This window comes from Gorilla gorilla, chromosome 20, assembly GCF_029281585.2.
Source record: "Gorilla gorilla gorilla isolate KB3781 chromosome 20, NHGRI_mGorGor1-v2.1_pri, whole genome shotgun sequence".
Lineage (NCBI taxonomy): Eukaryota > Metazoa > Chordata > Mammalia > Primates > Hominidae > Gorilla > Gorilla gorilla.
This window is the reverse complement of record NC_073244.2, coordinates 16298184-16323009: the sequence shown is the minus strand read 5'-3', so window position 1 is coordinate 16323009 and position 24826 is coordinate 16298184. Positions and strand designations below refer to the sequence as shown.

The 24826-nt window shown below is 52.2% G+C and overlaps 1 protein-coding gene across 1 annotated transcript; it reads right to left on the bottom strand.

The window, feature by feature from the left end:
• Nucleotides 1-496: 496 nt before the first annotated feature.
• ICAM1 (intercellular adhesion molecule 1) lies at nt 497-15265 on the bottom strand. The gene is made up of 7 exons (NM_001279603.1): nt 15189-15265; nt 11372-11635; nt 2169-2474; nt 1640-1927; nt 1303-1557; nt 940-1185; nt 497-853 (listed from the first exon to the last, which is right to left on the bottom strand). The coding sequence occupies exons 1-7, from the start codon at nt 15253-15255 to the stop codon at nt 681-683; spliced, it is 1599 nt and encodes a 532-aa protein (NP_001266532.1). The 5' UTR covers nt 15256-15265; the 3' UTR covers nt 497-680.
• Between the last annotated feature and the right edge of the window lie 9561 nt (nt 15266-24826).

The following is a 24826-nucleotide window of genomic DNA, read 5'->3' as shown; positions in this document are numbered from 1 at the left end:
TCCCAGCCCCATTTGATCTTTTTGCCAGGCACTCTCTTGCAGTGTACAACCTGTACAACTCTACCTGGTGACCTTGAATGTGATTAGGACTGGGAGCTCCGTGAGGCCAGAGACCTATGTTCATTTAGCCTACATAAAAGACACTCAATAAATAGCTGGTAAAATAACAAATGAATAAATACATATCATCAAGGGTTGGGGTCAGTAGACAGCAGTGTCCAAGCTAGCATCCGTCAGGAAGCGTGGGCCTTTGTGTTTTGATGCTACACATGTCTATGGAGGGCCACTTCTTCTGTAAGTCTGTGGGGCCTCAGCATACCCAATAGGCAGCAAGTTTCAGTATTTCCCAGTTGTATGTCCTCATGGTGGGGCTATGTCTCCCCCACCACTTCCCCTCTCGTCAGGCTAGACTTTAACATCCATCAATCATGTCTTGAGTCTTGCTCCTTCCTCTTGGCTTAGTCATGTGACTACAGATCAGATGTGTGGCCTAGTGTTTTAGGTGTGCAGGTACCATGGCCCCAAATGCTGTTGTATCTGACTGAGGACAATGCCCTGTCCTCCGGCATCCCAGGGCCGGTAGGTGTAGCTGCATGGCATATGTCTTCCACTCTGTTCAGTGTGGCACCACTGCCACCAATATGGGAAGGCCGAGGAAGAGGCCCTGTCCCGGGATAGGTTCAGGGAGGCGTGGCTTGTGTGTTCGGTTTCATGGGGGTCCCTTTTTGAGCCTGTTGTAGTCTGTATTTCCTGATCTTCCGCTGGCGGTTATAGAGGTACGTGCTGAGGCCTGCAGTGCCCATTATGACTGCGGCTGCTACCACAGCGATGATGACAAACTCATACCGGGGGGCTGTGGGGAGGATACAACAGGCGGTGAGGATTGCATTGGGTCCATGGCCCCTGCCCCCACCCAGCTGTGCCCGCCGGCTCACTCACAGAGCACATTCACGGTCACCTCGCGGGTGACCTCCCCTTGAGTGCTCCTGGCCCGACAGAGGTAGGTGCCCTCAAGATCTCGAGTGACAGTCACTGATTCCCCGACGGGCAGTGGGAAAGTGCCATCCTTTAGACACTTGAGCTCGGGCAATGGGTTCCCCCAAGCCTGGCACATTGGAGTCTGCTGGGAATTTTCTGGCCACGTCCAGTTTCCCGGACAATCCCTCTCATCCAGTCGGGGGCCATCTGGAAAAACACGACGAGATGACATGGAGGTGGGTGGGGGCAGGACTTGGAGGCAAGACCTTATGGGACTTCAGGGAGATTGGGCCTTGGGGGATAGGGGCCAGCAGCCCCACTCACACAGGACACGAAGCTCCCGGGTCTGGTTCTTGTGTATAAGCTGGCCGGCCACCTCCAGGGTTGCAGAGCAGGAGAAGCTGCGCCCGTTGTCCTCTGGGGTGGCCTTCAGCAGGAACTGGGTCCTCGGGCCCGGTGGCTGGGCTGGAACCCCATTCAGTGTCACCTTGGCTCTAGGGTGGGCCTCACACTTCACTGTCACCTCGGTCCCTTCTGAGACCTCTGGCTTCGTCAGAATCACGTTGGGTGCCGGAAAGCCTGGGATAGGCACACAGTGAGCCCCGCCCCGGGTTCAGGTCACAGCCCCAAGAAGCCCCGCTCCGCCCCTGCCCCTTCTTACTGTAGATGGTCACTGTCTGCAGTGTCTCCTGGCTCTGGGTCCCCAGTATTACTGCACACGTCAGCCACTGGGTGCCCTCGTCCTCTGCGGTCACACTGACTGAGGCCTTGGCTGAGAAGGAGTCGTTGCCATAGGTGACTGTGGGGTTCAACCTCTGGTCCCCCAGTGCCAGGTGGACCTGGGCCTCCGAGACTGGGAACAGCCCGTCCAGGGAACAGACCACAGTCCCCTGCGTGTCCACCTCTAGGACCCGAGGGCTGACAAGTTGTGGGGGAGTCGCTGGCAGGACTAGGGAGAGAGGAAAGGTGTGAGCAGACAGGGATGGACGTCCCGAAGCCCTTCTCTGGGGCATTTCATTCCCCCTCCTGTGAGATCCTCTTCCAGGGCCACTCAGCAGCCTAGGTCACATACGCCTAGAACACATGCACCCCTTAGCCGGGGCCACACCCATCTCAAAAGATCCTGTGGACACAGGCATTGCAGGATACCCCACCCCCACCCTCTCCCTGCTGGCTTCTTCAATCCTCACCAAAGGTTTGGAGCTGGTAGGGGGCCGAGGTGTTCTCAAACAGCTTCAGCCCTTGGGGCCGCAGGTCCAGTTCAGTGCGGCACAAGAAATTGGCTCCATGGTGATCTTTCTCCACCGGCACCGTGGTCGTGACCTCGGCGGGCTCCCCCACAGCTGGCTCCCGTTTCAGCTCCTCCTCCCCACGGAGCAGCACCACGATGAGGTTGGCCCGGGGTGCCCCACCCTCCACCTGGCAGCGTAGGGTAAGGTCCTTGCCCACTGGCTGCCAAGAGGGGAGGGGTGCCAGTTCCACCCGTTCTGGAGTCCCTGCAGGAAAACAGAGGTGGGGGTGTCCGGTGAAGTGGACCTTGCTGCCTGCCTAACAGACGAACTGCACCTGCCTGGGAGCCCTACCTCTTCAGTATCTCCCCCAAACACACCCAGACACCTAAGCAGATAGGAATGTCAAGATCTTCAGTGAAAACTGGTAAGAGGGCCCCGAGTGTTTGTGAAGGGGATCAAAAAATTCCTTATTCATGACAGCAGCATCTTAGAGTGAAAAGTGGAAAAGAACTTCAAAGTCTATTGCTAGGTGTCTGGTCAAATAAATTCAGCAGCCCAGTGCACTAGACTGGGCAAACAGTGGCTCCATCTCGGCTCACTGCAACCTCTGCCTCTGGGATTCAGGGGATTCTCCTGCCTCAGCCTCCTGAGTAGCTTAGATTACAGGCACACACCACCACACCCGGTTAATTTTTGTATTTGTATTTTTAATTAATTAATTAAGTTTTTAGACTGAGTCTCCTTCTGTCACCCAGGCTGGAGGGTGATGGCACGATCTTGGCTCACTGCAACCTCTGCCTCCTGGGTTCAAGCAATTCTCCTGCCTCAACCTCCTGAGTAGCTGGGATTACAGGCACGCGTCACCACACCCAGCTAATTTTTGTATTTTTAGTAGAAACGGGGTTTCAGCATGTTGCCCAGGCTGGTCTCGAATTCCTGACCTCAAGTGATCTGCCCACCCCGGCCTCCCAAAGTGCTGGGATTACAGGTGAAAGTAAATGAGCCTGGCCTAGACATTCTTTAAAAACAAACAAACAAACAAAAAACCTGTTGGCCAGGTGTGATGGCTCAGGCTGTAACCCTAGCACTTTGGGAGGCCAAGGCAAGAGGGTCACTTGAGGCCAGGAGTTCAAGACAAGCCTGGGCAACATAGGGAGACCCCCATCTCTAAGAAAAATAAAAAAAAGGTTGGCAGGGCGTGGTGTCTCACGCCTTTAATCCCAGCACTTTGGGAGGCCAAGGAGGGTGGATCATGAGGTCAGGAGTTCGAGATAAGCCTGACCAACAGAGTGAAACCCCGTCTCTATTAAAAATACAAAAATTAGTCCGGCATGGTGGTTCACGCCTGTAGTCTCAGCTACTCTGGAGGCTGAGGCAGGAGAATCTCTTGAACCTGGGAGGTGGAGGTTGCAGTGAGCCAAGATTGTGCCACTGCACTCCAGCCTAGGTGACAGAGCGAGACTCCATCTCAAAATAAATGAATGAATGAATGAATGGTTAACTGGGTGTGGTGGTGCACACCTGTAGTCCCTGCTACTTGGGAGGCTGAGGCAGGAGGATCACTTGAGCCCAGGAGTTTAAGGCTATAGTGAGCTGTGATCATGCCACTGTACTTTAGCCTGGGAAAGAAAGACCCTGTTTCTATTAAAAAAAAAAAAAAAGTCAGTAATGACAGAGTCTAATAACAACAAAAAGCCTGTGTGTGGTGGCTCACGCCTGTAATCCCAACACTTTGGGAGGCCGAGGCAGGCGGATCACCTGAGGTCAGGAGTTCAAGACCAGCCTGGCCAACATGGTGAAACCCCGTCTCTACTAAAAATACAAAAATTAGCCAGGCGTGGTGTTGTGTGCCTGTAGTCCCAGCTACTTGAGAGGCTGAGGTTTACTTGAGAGGAAAGGATTACTTCAGCCCAGGAGGCAGAGATTGCAGTGAACTGAGATCGCGCGACTGTACTCTAGACTGAGTGACAGAGTGAGAGTCTCTCTCAGAGAAAAAAAAAAAGCATCAGGACCCGGGGGGTCCTGCATTTGATACCCAGCCTTGCTTCTTTGCTGTGGGTAAGTGACTTTGTCTCTCTGAACCTCAGTTTCCTGAACTGTAAAACAGGGCTATTAAAGGTAGGAGAATTCACTTAAGAGGTAGACAGAGTCGCTGTATATAAGCAGGAGGTTTCTTTTTTAGAGTGATTGAAATATTTTAAAATTAGATTGTAGTCATGGTTGTTTGTACAAAAGTCATTGAATTATGTGCTTAAAAGGGATGAATTTTATGGTATTCTAAATCATATCTCAAGAAAGCAAGGCTGGGGCATGGTGGCTCACACCTGTAATCCCAGTACTTTGGGACGCCAAGGCAGGGTCATTTGAGGCCAGGAGTTCAAGGCTAGCTTGGGCAACATGGCAAGACCTCATTTCTCAAAAAAAAAAAAAAAAAAAAATTAAAAACAAGCTGGGCTTCGGCACGGCGTGGTGGCTCATGCCTGTAATCCCAGCACTTTGGGAGGCCGGAACAGATGGATCACCGGAAGTCAGGAGTTCAAGACCAGCCTGGCCAGGCCGGACATGGTGGCTCATGCCTGTAATCCCAGCACTTTGGGAGGCCGGAACAGATGGATCACCGGAAGTCAGGAGTTCAAGACCAGCCTGGCCAGGCCGGACATGGTGGCTCATGCCTGTAATCCCAGCACTTTGGGAGGCCAAGGTGGGTGGATCACGAGGTCAGGAGATCGAGACCATCCTGGCTAACATGGTGAAACCCCGTCTCTACTAAAAATACAAAAAATTAGCCAGGCGTGGTGGTGGGCGCCTGTAGTCCCAGCTACTCAGGAGGCTGAGGCAGGAGGATGGTGTGAACCCAGGAGGCGGAGCTTGCAGTGAGCCCAGATCGCACCACTGTACTCATGCCTGGGCGACAGAGTGAGACTCTGTCTCAAAAAAAAAAAAAAAAAAGGCCAGGCACGGTGGCTCATGCCTGTAATCTCAGCACTTCGGGAGGCCAAGGCAGGTGGATCATCTGAGGTTGGGAGTTTGAGACCAGCCTGACCAACATGGAGAAACCCCGTCTTTACTAAAAATACAAAATTAGCCTTGTGTGGTGGCGCATGCCTGTAATCCCAGCTACTCAGGTGGCTGAGGCAAGAGAATAGCTCGATCCTGGGGGGCGGAGGTTGTGGTGAGCTAAGATCGCGCCATTGCACTTCAGCCTGGGCAATAAGAGCGAAACTCCGTCTCAAACAAACAAACAAACAAACACCAAAAAAAAAAAAAACAAAAAAACCAGCTGGGCTTCCTGCTGGCTCACACCTGTAGTCCCTGCTACTCAGGAGGCTAAGGGTGAGAGGAGGATTTCTTGAGCCTGGGAGTTTGAGGCTGCAGTCAGCTATGATTGTACCACTGCACTCCAGCCTGGGTGACAAAGTGAGACCCTGAGACCCTGTCTCTAAAAATAAAACAGAAAGCTGTTAAGCTGTTAAAAAAAAATATATATATATATATAGTCAAGAAAACTCTGACCTCCAGCCCTTCTCTCTTACTACCTCCTACAGACTCTTGCAGAACTTGAGGTACCCTCAAACCTCAGCCCCTAGAGGAAACCCAGCTCAGCTGCCTGGTGCAGCGGGGAGGAAGTCTGTCCTGCTCTCACCTCTTCTTGACCCTGACCTGCAGTCCTTTACCAAATCCTGGTCACTGAAGTATTCAAATACTTGTCTGTCCTTCCCTTCTTGAATACGGTCACTGACCACAACATGGGCCGTGTGGACAAGGACCATAGCCAACTGCTCATTGGCTTCCAGTAAATCCAGTCTTCAGCTATCTAATCCCTGGCCTGCTCACAAACCCTCCATGACTCCCTATCACCCCAAGAAGGAAAGTCCCAGCTCCTCCGCCTGGCATTCAAGGCTCTGCCAACCTCACCCTTCCTCCCATCAATCAATTTTTTTTTTTTTTTAGGGGCAGTGTCTCTCTCTGTCACCTGGGCTGGAATGCAGTGGTGCAATCATAGCTGACTGTAACCTCAAATTCCTGGGCTTGACCAGGCTCAGTGGCTCACACCTATAATCCCAGCACTTTGGGAAACTGAGGCAGGAGGCTCTCTTGAGGTCAGGCGTTCAAGACCAGCCTGGCTAACATGGTAAACCCTATCTCTACTAAAAATACAAAAAAATTAGCTGGGCATGATGGTGGGCACCTTAATCCCAGCAACTCGGGAGGCTCAGGCAGCAGAATCGGTTGAACCCAGGAGGCGGAGGAGGCTGCAGTGAGCCAAGATGGCACCACTGCACTCCAGCCTGGGCCACAGAGTGAGACTCCATCTCAAAAAAACAAAAACAAAAACAAAAAATTCCTGGGTTCAAGTGATCCTCCCACTTGAGCCTCCAGAGTAGTTGAGAATACAAGCATATGCCACTGTACCCTAATTTTTTTATTTTTTCTTAGAGACAGGGTCTCGCTATGTTGCCCAGGCTGGTCTCGAACTCCTGGGCTCAAACGATCCTCTTGCTTTGGCCTCCCAAAGCGCTGGGATTACAGGTGTGAGCCACTGCGCCTGGCCCACACCAACCTACCTCCTCCTCCTCCTGCCTCCATCAAGATTTCTCCCTGCTCCCAACTTTTCCCAGGCTGTTCCTCCTGCCCAGAATGCCTGTCCTTATGAACTCCTACACATCCTTCAAAGCCCAGCTAGTGGTCGCCTCCTCTAGGAATTACACCTCTAACCTTTTTGGAGAAGATTGAGCCATCCAGGGAGGCTTCTTTACGTTTACACCAGGGGTGGGGCAAGACCAAGCTAGAGTCTCTCTCAGGTAACACCCTCCCACATAACTTTTACTCCTTTGCTACCTGTGCCAGCCATCTGCTCCATTTCACAGAGGTAAAAACTAAGGCAAAGTGGGGCACCCACAGTCATAGAGGGAGAAATGTGGCAGAGCCAGGTCTCAAACCTGGAGTTCTACGCTCTCAGCTATCAGGCAGAGCCAGGCATGGTGGCTCAAGCCTGTAATCCCAGCACTTCGGGAGGCTGAGGCGGGTGAATCACCAGAGGTCTAGAGTTCGAGACCAGCCTGGCCAACTTGGCGAAACCCTGTCTCTACTAAAAATACAAAAATTAGCCAGTCGTGGTGCCGGGTGCCTGTAATCCCAGCTACTGGAGAGGATGAGGCAGGAGAACTGCTTGAACCCGGGAGATGGAGGTTGCAGTGATCCAGCCTGGGCGACAGAGCAAGACTGTGTCTCAAAAAAAAAAAAAAAAAAAAAAAAAAAAAAAAAAGACCTATCAGGCAGAGATGCACAAAAGACCTTCAAAGAGGTTTCCCTGGGGTTTCCAGAAGCTGCTGGGAATGTTCGGGGACTTCCCTCACCTGGGAAGGTCAGCATCTGCTCACCCACCCTCCAAATCAGAAGCAAAGCTGATCATTTGATCATTTACCCAGAGGCTTCCTTGCCCTGACACAATGATACGAGAACATCCTTTGTCGCTCACCGTGTCATTTTCCCCATCAGAGGAGGTCTCACCTGATTGCAAAGTAAATGCAGAAGCCATGTCCCCCAAGCTATTAAAGGCCTTGCTGGGACTGGAACCCAAGGCTAATCCCAAAGCTACTTGGCCAGTTTTTATTTTTCAGAGACAGGGTCTTCCTTCTCTGTCACCCAGGCTGGAGTGCAGTGGTGCCATCACGGCTCACTGCAGCCTGGACCTCCCAGGCTCAGGCGATCCTCCCACCTCAGCCTCCTGAGTAGCTGGGACTACTAGTATGCCACCACGCTTGGTTAGGTTTTTTATTTTTTGTAGATATGGGGTCTTGCTATGTTGCCCAGGCTGGTGTCCAACTCCTGACCTCCAAGCGATCCTTCTACTTCGGCCTTCTAAATCACTGGGATTATAGGCATGAGCCACGTGCCTAGCCTGCCCAGTGCTCTTCTGTTTTTTCTTCTTTGATTTTGTTTTGTTTTCATTTGAATTCCTTATTTTGGCCTTGATAACTCTTTCCCACCATTCGAAGTCCCCAAAGTAGGAAGGACGCAAAGAGAAATTCTCGGCTGGGGGCAGTGGCTCACGCCTGTAATCCCAGCACTTTGGGAGGCCGAGGCGGGCAGATCACAAGGTCAGGAGATCAAGACCAGTCTGGCCAACATGATGAAATCCCGTCTCTACTAAAAATACAAAAATTAGCCAGGCGTGGTGCTGGGCGCCTGTAATTCCAGCTACTTGGGAGGCTGAGGCAGGAGAATCGCTTGAACCGGGGAGGGAGAGGTTGCAGTGAGCTGAGATTACACCATTGCACTCCAGGCTGGGGACACAGCAAAACTCCATCTCAAAAAGACAACAACAAAAAAAGAATTCTCAGCCAGGCAAAGTGGCTCACGTTGTAATCCCAGCACTTTGGGAGGCCGAGGCGGGCGGATCACCTGAGGTCAGAGTTCGAGACCAGCCTGACCAACATGGAGAAACCCTGTCTCTACTAAAAATACAAAATTTGCCAGGCGTAGTGGCCCATGCCTGTAATCCCAGCTAGTCGGGAGGCTGAGGCCAGAGAATCACTTAAACTCAGGAGGTGGAGGTTGCGGTGAGCTGAGATCGTGCCATTGCACTCCAGCCTGGGCAACAAGAGTGAAACTCTGAGGCCGGGCGCGGTGGCTCACGCCTGTAATCCCAGCACTTTGGGAGGCCGAGGCGGGTGGATCACGAGGTCAGGACATCGAGACCATCCTGGCTAACACGGTGAAACCCCGTCTCTACTAAAAATACAAAAAAAATTAGCCGGACGTGGTGGTGGGCGCCTGTAGTCCCAGCTACTCGGGAGGCTGAGGCAGGAGAATGGCATGAACCCAGGGGGCAGAGCTTGCAGTGAGCCGAGATTGCGCCACTGCACTCCAGCCTGGCAACAGAGCAAGACTCCGTCTCAAAAAAAAAAAAAAAAAAAAAGAGTGAAACTCTGTCTCAAAAAAAGGAAAAAAAAAAAAAAGAATTCTCCACACCCAAGTCCTCTCCCACAGCCTCCCAGCCTCTCTTCTCATAGCCAACTAATATTGTCATTTCTCCCACTTCCTTTTAGGGCTATTTTATACATAAATACAGCCTCCCCGAAACTGCCCTTCCCTAATGTGAGGGTGGCATACCACTCATATTCAACATACCTTCTTTCATTTCTTTTCTTTTCTTTTTTTTTTTCAGATGGAGTTTTGCTCTTGTTGTCCAAGCTGGAGTGCAGTGGCGCAATCTCAGCTCACCGCAACCTCTGCCTCCCAGGTTCAAGAGATTCTCCTGCCTCAGCCTCCCGAGTAGCTGGGATTACAGGTATGCGCCACTATGCCTGGCTAGTTTTTTTTGTATTTTTAATAGAGACAGGGTTTCTCCATGGTGGTCAGGCTGGTCTCAAACTCCTGACCTCAAGTGATCCGCCTCCCTCAGCCTCCCAAAGTGCTGGGATTACAGGCGTGAGCCACCGTGCCCAGCCCATGACATTTTGAGAACTGATGCCCAATTTCCCGCCACAGGGTTGGGCTTATTTATGCTCCCAACAGCACTGTCCTAGGACCGCCTACGTTCCAATAGCCTTGGCAGCACAGCTGTTATCAATTTTTTTTTTTTTTTTGAGATGGAGTCTTGCTCTGTCGCCCAGGCTGGAGTGCAGTGGCACGATCTTGGCTCACTGCAAGCTCTGCCTCCCGGGTTCATGCCATTCTCCTGCCTCAGCCTCCTGAGTAGCTGGGACCACAGGCACCCGCCACCATGCCCGGCTAATTTTTTGTAGTTTTAGTAGAGACGGGGTTTCACCATGTTAGCCAGGATGGTCTCGATCTCCTGACCTTGTGATCCGCCCGCCTCGGCTTCCCAAAGTGCTGGGATTACAGGCGTGAACCACCGCGCCCGGCCATCAATTCTTTTGTTTGTTACCAATATGTGAAAAATGCCATCCCAGGGCTAGTTTTAACTCATATCTTTTTTTTTTTTTTTAAATAAAAATGGGGTTTTGCTATGTTGCCTAGGATGGATTCGAACTCCTAGGATTTGAACCCTTGGGTTAAAGCAATCCTCCCATCACAGCCTCAGGAGCAGCTGGGATTACAGGTGCACACCACGATGCCCAGCTAAATTATTTACTTTTTTTTTTTTCTGGTAGAAACAGGGTATTGGATGGGCACAGTGGCTCACGCCTGTAATCCCAGCACTTTGGGAGGCCGAGGCGGGCGGATCACTAGGTCAGGAGATTGAGACCATCCTGGCTAACACAGTGAAACCCCGTCTCTACTAAAAATACAAAAAAATTAGCCGGGCATGGTGGCAGGCACCTGTAGTCCCAGCTACTTGGGAGGCTGAGGCAGGAGAATGGCGTGAACCCGGGAGGCGGAGCTTGCAGTGAGCCGAGATCACACCACTGCACTCCAGCCTGGGCGACAGAGTGAGACTCCGTCTCAAAAAAAAAAAAAAAAAAAAAGAAAAGAAACACAGCCTCACTCTGTTGCCCCCAGGCTGGTCTCAAACTCCTGGGCTCAAACCATCCTTCTGCCTCAGCCTCTGGAGTAGTAGTTGGGATTATAGGTACAAGCCACCACACTTGGCTTAATTTGCATCTTTTATTAAAGTGTCTGAAGCAGGACCTTGTCATATGTTCAAAGAGTGAGGCATAGAGAGATGGCATTCTCGAATGCTCGAATGTGCTGAATTCCTGTTGATACCTTTTTTTTTTTTTTCTTGAGATGGAATCTTGCTCTGTTATCCAGACTGGAGTGCACTGGCGCAATCGCGGCTCACTGCAATCTCTGCCTCTCAGGTTCAAGCATTCTCCTGCCTCAGCCTTCCAAGTAGCTGGGATTACAGGCGCTTGACACCACGCCCGGCTGATTTTTGTATTTTTAGTAGAGACAGGGTTTCGCCACGTTGGCGAAACTTAAACTCCTGATCTCAGGTGATCCGCCAGCCTCAGCCTCTCAAAGTGCTGGGATTACAGGCATGAGCCACCTCACCCAGCCTGTAAATACTTTAATTGTACCCAAAGAAATTCACAAAGGGACTTTCCAAGGATGTCCCCACCTGCCCTGCAAGGAGCCCCTCCTTGACCCTACAAGCAAGTGGCAAAGATTCCCCCAGGCCTCTGCAGGTGCCCCTGCATGTCTCTCCCACCCGGTCTGCCTAGTCCAGCCCTCCGGGCTCAGTTACTCACAGTACACGGTGAGGAAGGTTTTAGCTGTTGACTGCCCATCAGGGCAGTTTGAATAACACATTGGTTGGCTATCTTCTTGCACATTGCTCAGTTCATACACCTTCTGGTTGTTCCCAAGCAGGAGCAACTCCTTTTTAGGCAACGGGGTCTCTATGCCCAACAAGGTGGGCTGGTCACAGGAGGTGCTGCATGTCACCAGCACGGAGCCTCCCCGGGGCAGGATGACTTTTGGGGGGGACACAGATGTCTGGGCATTGCCAGGTCCTAGAAGAAACGAGGGAAGAGGCGACAGGCATTACAAATCAGGTTCATCATGGGAATGTGCGCCCAGCCTGTGCTGGGTGCTGGAGGCACAGCCTTAATAAGACAATACTTTGCCTTCGATGTGGAAGTTAAAGAGAAAATTCATGAGCAGGCCGGGTGCGGTGGCTCACGCCTGTAATCCCAGCACTTTGGGAGGCCAAGGCGGGCAGATCACTTGAGGTCAGGAATTTGAGATCAGCCTGGCCAACATGACAAAACCCCGTCTCCACTAAAAATACAAAAATTAGCTGGGCGTGGTGGGACGTGCCTGTAGTCCTAGCTATTTGGGAGGCTGAGGCACAAGAATCACTTGAACCCGGGAGGTGGAGGTTACAGTGAGCCAAGATTGTGCCACTGTACTCCAGCCTGAGCAACAGAACGAGACTCTGTCTCCAAAAAAAAAAAAAAAAAAAATTATGAGCAAACAAGATAATTAATAACTGATGTTAATATGAGTTTTGACAAAAACAAAACAGGGTGATAGAATAGACAGTGCTTTGGTGACAGGGTAATGTTTCAGCAGAGATCTAAATGACGAGAAAGGGCTGGCTGTCCGGAGAAAAGGGAAATAAGTTCCAGGCAAGTACAGACGTCCTGGGGCAGGGTGGCTGGAGCTGAGTGAGCAAGGATGAAGAGGGGGAGATTAATTCAGGAAGATCCCGTGAGCACGGAAGGCCATGCTAAAGATGTGTTCTTTTATTTTTTTTTTTTGAGATGGAGTCTCGCTTTGTCACTCAGACTGGAGTGCAGTAGCGCAATCTCAGCTCACTGCAACCTCCGCCTCCCGGGTTCAAGCGATTCTCCTGCCTCAGCCTCCAGAGTATCTGGGATTACAGGCAAGCACCACCACGCCCGGCTAATTTTTGTATTTTTAATAGAGACGGGGTTTCGCCACGTCGGCCAGCCTGCTCTCAAACTCCTGGCCTCAAGTGATCCGCCTGCCTCAGCCTCCCAAAGTGCTGGGATTACAGGCGTGAACCACCACGCCCAGCCACATGTGTTCTTTATACTGAGGGCAATAGGGAGCCATGGAAGGACTTTAGCCATCACTTTTTTTTTTTTTTTTTTAACAGGTCTCCCTCTGTCACCCAGGCTGGAATACAGTGGTACAATCGTAGCTCACTGTAACCTTGAACTCCTGGGCTCAAGTGATCCTCCCATCTCAGCCTCCCAAGTAGCTGGGACTACAGGACACCACCATACCCAGCTAATATTTGAAAAACATTTTTTTTTTTTTTGAGACGGAATTTAGCTCTTGCTGCCCAGGCTGGAGTGCAATGGCACGATCTCAGTTCACCGCAACCTCCGCCTCCCAGGTTCAAGCGATTCTCCTGCCTCAGCCTCCCGAGTAGCTGGGATTACAGGCATGTGCCACCATGCCCGGGTAATTTTGTACTTTTAGTAGAGATGGGGTTTCTCCATGTTGGTCAGGCTGGTCTCAAACTCCTGACCTCAGGTAATCCGCCCGCCTCAGCCTCCCAAAGTGCTGGGATTATAGGTGTGAGCCACTGCGCCTGGCCCTGAAAAACATTTTTGTAGAGATGGGGTCTCACTATGTTGCTAAGGCTGGTCTCAAACTCCTAGCCTCAAGTGATCCTCCCACCTAAGCCTCCCAAAATGCCAGGATTACAGGTGTGAGCCACTGTGTCCAACCAGATTTTAATGTGAAGTTGGTGCCCTCCGCCCTCCTAAGAAGTCAGGTGGAGAGAGTCAGCCCTCTAGGAATCAGACTGGCTCCTCACTCCCTGAGACACGTAGTTTCCCCCTCTTTGGGCCTCAATTTCCCCATCTGTAAGGTGGGTGAGTATAGCCACCCCATCCCTTGCTAATACAAGTAACTCAGCACAGGATGGGTAGCAACTGGCTACCTTGCAGGTAAGTGCAGGTAAGAAAGAAGGGGCTTACGGGGTGGGCACTGTGGCTCACACATGTAATCCCAGCACTTTGGGAGGCAGGGTGGGCGGATCATGAGGTCAGGAAATCGAGACCATCCTGGCTAGCACAGTGATTAGCCGGGTGTGATGGCACATGCCTGTAGTCCCAGCTACTCAGGGAGGCTGAGGCAGGAGAATCGTTTGAACCTGGGAGGCAGAGGTTGCAGTGAGCCGAGATCACGCCACTGCACTCCAGCCTGGGCGACAGAGTGAGACTCCGTCTCAAAAAAAAAAAAAAAAAGAAAAGAAAAGAAAGAAAGAAGGGGCTTATTTGGATCAGGTCCCTCAGATTCTGCTGCCTCCGAAGGTGGGAAAAAATGTCTGAGCCCAGCACTGCCTCACTCAAAGATTCCTGTCTCAGATTTGTTCTATCTTGGATGGGGGTGTGAGGACACTGGCTCCATACATTCTCCAAGGGAGATTCTGGGACCATTCCCATTTCATAGAGAGAAATGGTTACTCAGCTAGAAAGCAGTGCGATCTGGTTCTGAGTCCAGATCAGAACACTTTGTTTTTTGAGACAGAATCTCGCTATGTCTCCCAGGCTGGAGTGCAGTGGCACAATCTTGGTTCACTGCAACCTCAGCCTCGTGGGCTTAAGGGATTTTCCTCCCTCAGCCTCCCGAGTAGCTGGGATCACAGGCACCCACCATCATGCCAGCTAATTTTTGTATTTTTAGTAGAGACGGGGTGTTGCCATGTTGGCCAGGCTGGTCTCAAACTCCTGACCTTAAGTGATTTGCCCGCCTGGGGCTCCTAAAGTGTTGGGATTACTGGCATGAACTACCGTGCTGGCCTGGATCTGAGGCTTTGTTGAGCTGTTAACCAAGCTGTCAATCTCCCACCCTCCTGGTTCCCCAAACTTACACCACCATGAAAGACCCTGTGACCCCTTCCCTCTTCCCTAGCTGGGCTGGAGCTGGGGGAGGGTGTGCTGGGGCGTCCCACTTCTCAGCTTTGGGCCACGGATAAGTCAGCTCTGGAATTCCCCCGAGTAGAAGCAGCCCTGGACTTCCCCAGGGGCAGAGAGGATGAGGAACAGAATATACATCTTGAGGGGGGTGGGGGTCCCTTAAGCCTTGTTGGGTTGGCGCAGAGCCAAGTTCCCAAACCATCATGATCGAGTCCTGGGGCCAGGTGCTGCGCTGGGCCAAGATACCCTGCCAGGTGGCCGCTATAACGTTTCCCGTTTTACAGCTGAGAAACTGAAGTTTAAGAGACCCAATCCAGCCAAGCAAGGCGGTGATTCACACCTCTCATCCCAGCTACTCGGGAGGCTGAGGCAGGAGGTAAGGCTAGACCCCCGGAGTTCAAGACCGGCCTGGGCAACAAAACGAGGCCCGCCCCTCCCCTCCATCTCCAACCCCCTACCCTTTTTTAAAGCTGCAATCTATAGCCCGAGGCCACACGTGGAGGTATGCAGGGTCTGGATTCGAACCTACTGGCTGTTGCCTTTCAATCGCTGTCTCTAGCCCCGCCTTCCCATAAACAGCTACCTAAGCATGCATGACCTGACCCGGGAGCCGGTCCTCCCGGGGCTTCGGAGAACTGGCCCGACGGCAATCCCCACCCCGACTCACCTGGGAACAGAGCCCCGAGCAGGACCAGGAGTGCGGGCAGCGCGGGCCGGGGGCTGCTGGGAGCCATAGCGAGGCTGAGGTTGCAACTCTGAGTAGCAGAGGAGCTCAGCGTCGACTGGGGCGCAGTGGGGCGCGTGATCCTTTATAGCGCTAGCCACCTGGGGGCCAAGGGGCGGTGCTGCTTTCCCGGAAACCTCGCGCCTTCCCCTCCGGAACAAATGCTGCAGTTATTTCCGGACTGACAGGGTGCCCGGGCCGAGAGGGTCATCCTCCCTCGCTGGCCGCTTCAGCTCCGGAATTTCCAAGCTAAAGCAATCGGGCGGCGGTGGCAGGGCGATGACCCCGGGGGCTGCTCCCGGCCTCCACGCCTCCCGTTCCCGGCCAGGCTAAGCTTGAATCACGGTCTACACCGCGCTAAGCGGTTTATTAAGTACTGTTAAATACTGCCAACTTCCCCGGAGAGTGGAGACTGTTATTGTGTCCATTTCACGAAGCGGTAAACTGAGACTCCAGGCTGCGAAGGGATCCGAACTCAAGTCCTCCCTCTCCAGCTTACGCAGGCCTCTTTAATCGAGTGGATGAGCCCCTTGCCTGGGTGGGGGCCCAGGAATCCTCCCTGGGCTCCCTCCACTGAGGGATGCCCCTCCCCCTAGGTCACGTCCACACCTAGCTGACACGGGCATTTCTCGAGAAGCGGCCAGAGCAGAGCCAGGCACCTCCCGGCGACCGCTAACCGTGGGAGTGACGAAGCGCGGTCTCACCACGTCCGGGGAAATCGGCGTCCTCTCTCTACACCCGAGGGCACTCACCCCCGCGGCCTCCTCGCTTCCCCTTTCGGCCTTGGCCGCGGGGGCGTCTTTACAGCTCCCAGAAAAAGGAAGGAAGCTGCGTGATCCCTACGCGCCGAGCCCCTCCGCTGGCGTCCCAGGCTCCGCGGGGAAACTGAGGCAGCTAGCTTGGATCTTGACGAGGGAGGGGAGGGGGACGCTCGAAATCCCTGCCTGTCGCTGGGAAACTGAGGCAGCAGCCCCCAGGCGCCGAGGCGAGGCAGGGAGAAGGGGCGCTCGAACCCCTGCCCTACGCGCGAGGCTCCGGCAACTCGAACCCAGGCTCGTGCACTAAATATGAGCGGGTGTTTGCTTGGGCACCGCCTGTGCGTGTGACCCCAAGACTCGACATCCACCACGTCGAGGCTGGGTACTCTTAAGTCTCCGAGCGCCAAGCCGCGCCGCCTAAGGCTTTCCTGTTGTGGGGCGCGCGCGGCGTCGCCATGGAGATCTCCGAGGGGCCAGGGAGGTCGCGCAGCAGAAGGGGAAGCGAAGGGTCCCCGGACGCGCAGGCCCTTCCTATCGGGGAAGGGGGCTGCGAGTCACTGGCCATCCAGAGACGCATATTTCCCCCGCCTCGGTCATTCCCAAGGAATTTCCACGGGGATATTTTTTTCTTGGGGGGCTGAGGGGTTCTGAATTCCCGCCCCGGAACGGCCTGAGCAAAGTCACAGGGTGGGACGGGGGACGCCCTGGTCCTCAGAAGGCCTGGGAAAAAATTCCTGCGCCACGGGTTCTTCCTCGGGCGGGTTCCACTGAGCTCTTGCCCCGGCCCGAGGTGCGCGGGCTCCCCCGCGCGGCCCAAGTCCCACTTGCAGCCACAATGGCGCCGTTCTTTTCTCAACATGTGGCTCAATGTTTTTTAAGCGCCTACTGTGTGCTTGGCGTCCTTCCAGGTACTGGGTACACAGGAATGAACAGAGTCAGACAAAAATCCAGCTGGGCGCGGCTCCCACCTGTAATCCCAGCCTTTTGGGAGGCCGAGATAGGAGGATCACTTGAGCCCAGGAGTTCAAGACCAGCCTGGGCAACATAGGGAGACCCCCATCTCTATGCAAAATACAAAAATTAGCCGGGTGTGGTGGTGCACACCTGTAATTCCACCTACTTGGGAGGCTGATGCAGGAGAATCTCTTGAACCCGGCAGGCGGAGGTTGCAGTGAGCCAAGATAGAGGCACTGCACTCCAGCCTGGGTGAGAGTGAGACTCAAAAAAAAAAAAAAAAAAAAAAAAAGGAACAGCCAGATAGGTGCAAGTTCCTGTCACCTGAGGAGGACTTTGTTGTTTTGTTTGTTTGTTTCTGAACCCCAGTCTCGTTCTGTCACCCAGGCTGGAGCACAGTGGTGTGATCTCAGCTCACTGCAACCTCTGCCTCCCAGGTTCAAGCGATTCTCCCACCTCAGCCTACCGAGTAGCTGGTACTACAGGGGTGCGTCACCACGCCTAGCTAATTTTTGTATTTTTAGTAGAGACGGGGTTTCACCATGTTGGTCTCTAACTCCTGACCTCTAGTGATCCGCCCACCTTGGCCTCCCAAAGTGCTGGGATAACAGATGTGAGCCACCATGCCTGGCCAGGACTTTGGCTTTTATGCCCAGCGAGGTGGGAGCTATAGAGGGTTCTGAGCAGAGGAAGGACCTTGCCCTAACTCAAGTGTTCACAGGGGCCCAGTTGAGGCTTCAAGAGCTGCAGCCAGGAGATGGGAGAGGAGGTGACTGTTCTAGTCCAGATGAATGATAGTGGGGCCTGGACTGGGCAGTGTCCTTGGAGAAAGGGCTGAATTTGACATCCGTTTTGGAGGCTGGGCCAACTGGAGGTGCTGGGACAAGGGGGATGACTCCTTGATCAGGGTTCGAGCCTTTTGGAGGATGGCGGGTCACTTTCTGAGATGGGAGTGGGATGGCTATGGTAGGGGGCAGGCTGGCAGAGAGAGACGGCACCTCCCAGTCCTCCGTTCCCTTAAGCGTTTTTCAAGGAAAAGGGAAGCAGATATTTCCTAGACCTTTGCTTCTGTCTCCAGGAAGGGCAGGGCTTCCTCCCGGTTGCCAGACAGTCAGGCAGGCCAAAGAATGGCCTCAGACCAGAGGCTGCCCACCAAGGGCAGAAGCCATCCCATAGTGTCCCATGCAACTGCCTTGCAATTCCCTCAGCTTGGAATGCTCTTCCCTTTAACCCCAACAAGGCTGGCTCCTCCTGTCTTGTGGCCTGAGCTTTCTCCTAAATGAGTGTCCCCCTACTCCATCCTGGGCCACATCCTGGGCGTTCCTTGTCACTCGCCTTAATATTCGAATTCCTTAACTCATTACTTGCTGAATTTCTTTTTTAATTTTTTGAGACAGAGTTTCGCTCTGTCACCCTGGCTAGAGTGCAGTGGCACAATCTCGGCTCACTGCAACCCCTGCCTCCCAGGTTTAAGTGATTCTCCTGCCTCAGCCTCCCGAGTAGCTGGGATTACAGACATATGCCACCAGACCCGGCTAATTTTTGTATTTTTAGTAGAGACGGGGTTACACCATGTTGGCCAGCCTGGTCTCAAACTCCTGACCTCAAGTGATCCACCTGCCTTGGCCTCCCAAAGGGCTGGGATTATAGGCATGAGCCACTGCTCCCGGCCTATTTAGTTTTTTTTTTTTTTTTTTTTTTTTGAGACAAAGTCTCGCTCTGTTGTCCAGGCTGGAGTACAGAGGTGTGATCTCGGCTCACTGCAACCTCCGTTTCCTAGGTTCAAGAAATTCTTCTGCCTTAGCCTCCCAGATAGCTGGGATTACAGGCGCCCACCAACCCCCCTGGCTAACTTTTGTATTTTTTTTTTTTTTTTCAAGACGGAGTCTCACTCTGTGGCCCAGGCTGGAGTGCAGTGGCGCGATCTCGGCTCACTGCAACCTCCACCTCCCAGGTTCAAGTGATTCTCTTGCCTCAGCCTCCCAAATAGCTGGGACTACAGGTGCGTGTCACCACGCACAGCTAATTTTTTGTATTTTTAGTAGAGACAGGGTTTCACCGTGTTAGCCAGGATGGTCTCGATCTTCTTACCTCATTGTCTGCCTGCCTCAGCCTCCCAAAGTGCTGGGATTACAGGCGTGAGCAAACGCACCCGGCCAACTTTTGTATTTTTATTTTACTTTTTATTTTATTTATGTAAATTTTTGTGATGTCGTCTCACTCTGTCACCCAGGCTGGAGTGCAGTGGTGCAGTCTCGGCTCACTGCAACCTCCACTTCCCAGGTTCAAGCGATTCTCTTGCCTCAGCCTCCCAGGTAGCTGAGACTACAGGTACCCACCACCACATCTAGCTAATTTTTGTATTTTTAGTAGAGATGAGGTTTTACCATGTTGGCCTGGCAGGTCTAGAACTCCTGACCTCAGGTGATCCGCCCGCCTTGGCCTCCAAAAGGTGTGAGCCACTGTGCCCGGCAGAGCTTATCTTTGATTACAGATTTCTTCTGGGGAATAGCTTAGTTTGTGGTTTTGTTTTTCAAAACTCTGCTTCAGCAAAGATGTGGGGAAAAAAAAAGGGCTATGGAAACTCTTCTGATTCCAGTTATGGTGATGGAAGACAGCCACCAGGAAACCCTGCCGAAAGAATGGGTCAGATCAATAATCTGAGTGGTCCCAGTCCTCCTCCAATGGCTGATGGATGAGGAAGGTAAATATCAGTTCTAAGAAGCAGACAACTGGACATGCACATTCATAGCAGAAGGAAACCGTCAAAAAGTAGAGGGAAGGTGGGGTACAGTGGCTCACCCCTGTAATCCCAGCCCTTTGAGAGACCGAGGTGGGAAGATCACTTGAGGTCAGGAGTTCAAGACCAGCCTGGGCAACACAGTGAGAGCCTGTCTCTACAAAAAACAAAATAAGTAATCCCAGCACTTTGGGAGGCCGAGGCAGGCGGATCACAAGGTCAGGAGATCAAGACCATCCTGGCTAACACAGTGAAACCCCATCTCTACTAAAAATACAAAAATTAGCCGGGAGTTGTGGTGGGCGCCTGTAGTCCCAGCTACTCGGGAGGCTGAGGCAGGAGAATGGCGTGAACCCAGGAGGTGGAGTGCAGTGAGCCGAGACCATGCCACTGCACTCCAGCCTGCGCAACAGAGCGAGACTCCGTCTCTAAATAAATAAATAAATAAATAAATAAATAATAAATAAAATTTAAGGCCATGTGCAGTGGCTCACACCTGTAATCTCAGCACTTTGGGAGGCCAAGGCAGGAGAATCACCTGAGGTCAGGAGTTCGAGACCAGCCTGGCCAACATGGTGAAATCCTGTCTCTACTAAAAATACAAAAATTAGCTAGGTGTGGGGACGCGTACCTGTAATCCCAGCTACTCGGGAAGCTGAGGCAGGAGAATTGCTTGAACCTGGGAAGTAGAGGTTGCAGTGAGCCAAAATCACGCCACTGGACTCCAACCTGGACAACAGAGTGAGACTCTGTCTCAAAAAAATAAATAAAATTTAAAAAGTGGAGGGCTGACCATGCTGGACGAGCAGATAAAATGTGTATGTCCAAACAACAGTTGCTGACCAGGCACCTGTCATCCCAGCACTTCGGGAGGCCGAGGTGGGTGGATCACTTGAGGTCAGGAGTTTGAGACCGGCCTGCCCAAACTGGTGAAACCTCATCTCTAGTAAAAATTAAAAAATTAGCTGGGCATGGAGGCACAAGCCTGTAATCTCAGCTACTCAGGAGGCTGAGGCATGAGAATCTCTTGAACCCAGAAGGTGGAGGTGGCAGAGGGCTGAGATCATGCCACTGCACTCCAGTCTGGGCAACAGAGTGAGATCCATCTTAAAAAAATAAAACACAAGGATTGCTCTGTCTTCACAAGCGAATGAGGTCACGCTGGGAATTCCCTCTGCAGGGACTGGACTGACCAACATGCAGTTCTCTAAATAAATGCATATTTATCTGATTATCATTTTTGTGTAGTTAAGCATTAACACAGTTTTTTTGTGTGTGTGTGTATTTTTTTTTTTTTCGAGACGGATTCTCGCTCTGTCGCCCAGGCTGGAGTGCAATGGCGCGATCTCAGCTCACTACAACCTCTGCCTCCCCGGTTCCTGCCATTCTCCTGCTTCAGCCTCCTGAGTAGCTGGGACTACAGGCACCCACCACCGCGCCCGGCTAATTTTTTGTATTTTTTAGTAGAGACGGGGTTTCACCGTGTTAGCCAGGATGGTCTCAGTCTCCTGACCTCGTGTTCCACCTGCCTCGGCCTCCCAGAGTGCTGGGATTACAGGCGTGAGCCACCGCACCCGGCCAGCATTAACATAGTTTTGATAAATATTTTTTGGGGCCAGGCTTGGTGGCTCACGCCTGTAATCCCAGCACTTTGGGAGGCCGAGGTAGGCAGATCACGAGGTCAGGAGTTTGAGATCAGCCTGACCAACATGGTGAAATCCCATCTCTACTAAAAATACAAAAATTAGCCAGGCATGGGGATGCGCGCCTGTAATCCCAGCTACGCAGGAGGCTGAGGCAGGAGATTTGCTTGAACCGGGAGGCAGAGATTGCAGTGAGCCGAGATTGCACCACTGCACTCCAGCCTGGGTGACAGAGTGAGACTCTGTCTCAAAAAAAAACAAAAAAACAAAAAACTGTGTATTCAGCACTCTCAGTGTCACCTTCTCCAAATTTTGAAATACAGCTCCTTATTTATTTATTTAGAGATGGAGTCTCGCTCTGTCCCCCAGGCTGGAGTGCAGTGGCATGATATCGCCTCACTGCAACCTCCGCCTCCAGGGTTTAAGCGATTCTCCTACCTCAGCCTCCCATAGCTGAGATTACAGGCGCCCGGCACCACACCCGGCTAATTCTTTTGTATTTTTAGTAGAGATGGGGTTCCACTATATTAGTCAGGCTGGTCTCGAACTCTTGACCTCAAATGTTCCACCTGCCTTGGCCCCCCAAAATGCTGGGATTACAGGCATGAGCCACCACACCCAGCCTACGGCTCATTATTAATTCGTTCTCATCTATAAATAAATATCTCACTGTATTTATTTCAGTAGTTTTGCAAAAAACAAAAACAGAAAACTTTTTTTTTTTTTAGATGTGCCGTGATGTGATCTCGGCTCACTGCAACCTCCACCTCCTGGGTTCGAGTGATTCTCCTGCCTCAGCCTCCCAAGTAGTTGCGACTACAGGCTTCTGACACCACGCCTGGCTAAATTTTTTTTCTTTTTTTTTTTTTGAGATGGAGTCTCACTCTGTCACCCAGGCTGGAGTGCAGTGGCGCGATCTCGGCTCACTGCAAGCTCCGCCTCCCGGGTTCACGCCATTCTCCTGCCTCAGCCTCCCGAGTAGCTGGGACTACAGGCACCTGCCACCTCGCCCAGCTAATTTTTTTTTGTATTTTTAGTAGAGACGGGGTTTCACCGTATTAACCAGGATGGTCTCGATCTCCTGACCTCGTGATCGGCCCGCCTCGGCCTCCCAAAGTGCTGGGATTACAGGCGTGAGCCACCGTGCCCGGCCATGCCTGGCTAATTTTTATATTTTTAGTAGAGATGGGGCTTCACTATATTGGCCAGGCTGGTCTCGAGCTCCTGACCTTGTGATCCACCCGCCTCGGCCTCCCAAAGTGCTGGGATTACAGGTGTGAGCCACTGCTGCCGTCCACAAAAAATATTTTAAAAATAAAAAGGAGAGGGCCAGGCTCAGTGGCTCGTGTCTGTAATCTCAGCACTTTGGGAGGCTGAGGTGGGTGGATCACCTGAGGTCGGGAGTTCGAGACCAGCCTGACCAACATGGTGAAACCCCATCTCTGCTAACAAAACAGAATTAGCCAGGCATTGTGGCGCATGCCTGTAATCCCAGCTACTTGGGAGGCTGAGGCAGGAGAATCGCCTGAACCCGGAAGGCGGAGGTTGAGATTAGCCGAGATTGCACCATTGCACTCTAGCCTGGGCAAGAAGAGCAAAACTCCGTCTAAAAATAAATGAAAAAATAGGCCAGGTTCAGTGGCTCACACTTGTAATCCCAGTACTTTGGGAGGCCAAAGCGGGTGGATCACCTGAGGTTACCAGCCTGGCCAATATGGTGAAACTCCTTCTCTACTAAAAACACAAAAATTAGCCAGGCATGGTCGTGGGCGCCTGTAGTCCCAGCTACTCGGGAGGCTGAGGCAGGAGAATCGCTTGAACCCAGGAGGCAGAAGTTGCAGTGAGCCGAGATCGAGCCACTGCACTCCAGCCTGGGCAACAGAGCACGACTCTGTCTAAAAAAAAAGATAAAGAAAAAAGAGAAAAATAAAAAGGAGAAATTTAGACACAGAAACAGACACATACCCACAGGGACAACATCATGTAAAGATGAAGGTGGAGACTGAAGCAGTGTGGCTACAAGCCAAGGAATGTCAAAGATAGTCAGCAAAGCAAACCGCCGGACGCTAGGAGAGGGATCTGGAACAGACTTTCCCTTAGAAGGAGCTAACCCTGTTCTTCACCTTGGACTTCCAGCCTCCAGAAACAGGACAGAATAAATTTCTGTTGACTAACCCCCCAACCCCTGCAGTTTGTGGCACTCCTACGGCAGCCCTAACAAACTCATATACCCCACCTATTTAATTAATGAATTCATTCATTCATTCATTATTTCTTTTTTTCGAGACCGAGTCTTGCTCTGTCACCCAGGTTTGAGGGCAGTGTCATGACCTCAGCTCACTGCAACCTCTGCCTCCCAGGTTCAAGCGATTCTCCTGCCTCAGCCTCCCAAGTAGCTGGGATTATAGGCACCCGCCACCACATCCTGCCAATTTTTGTATTTTTAGTAGAGACGGGGTTTCACCATGTTGGCCAGGCTGGTCTTGAACTCCTGTCCTCTAGTGATCCGCCTGCCTTGGCCTCCCAAAGTGCTGGGATTACCGGCGTGAGCCACTGCTCCCTGCCTATTTTTTATAGAGATGAGGTCTTGCTGTGTTGCCCAGGCTGGTCTCAAACTCCTGGCCACAGCCTTCCAAGTAGGTGAGACTGCAGGTGCATGCCACCATGCCCAACTATGCCAATTATTTTAAAGCACATTCTAGTCAGTGTATCATATTTTTCTTTTCTTTTCTTTTCTTTTTTTTTGAGACAGGGTCTTGATCTGTTGCCCAGGCTGGATTGCAGTGGGGTGATCTCCGCTCACTGCAGCCTCTACCCCTAGGGCTCAAGTGATCCTCCCACCTCAGCCTCCAGAGTAGCTGGGACCACAGCCACACCACCGTGCCTGGCTAATTGTTCTATTTTTACTAGAGATAGGGTCTCACTGTGTTGCCCAGGCTGGTCTCAAACTCCTGTGCTCAAGCGATCCTCCCGCCTCAGCCTCCCAAAGTGCTGGGATTACGGGCATGAGCCACCAGGCCTGCCTGTATCATTTTTTTCTGATGCCTGTTTTTATCCTCAATCTGGCTGAGGGATTCCAGTGTGGGGGAATACGTTCTGACCCATTTCTTTTGAAAATCTGTCTGGGCAGCAGTTGGTCTCACCATGTTTCCTGACAGGTATGACGCAGACTGAACCACATTTATACTTCTGGCTGCAACTCTTCAGGCTGGGCCAGGCACTGTCAGGCCAACAGCTGGGTGTTACTCTAGGCCTTGGTGCCCCCACAAGACTGGCAAGAGGAAGAGTGATGAGGCGGCATTTTCTGCTGAGCTTTGGCACGCCTCTGTGTTTTTTTTGAGACAGTCTAGCTCTGTCGCCAGGCTGGAGTGGAGTGCAGTGGCGTGATCTCGGCTCACTGCAAGCTCCACCTCCTGGGTTCACGCCATTCTCCTGCCTCAGTCTCCTGAGTAGCTGGGACTACAGGCGCCCGCCACCACGCCCGGC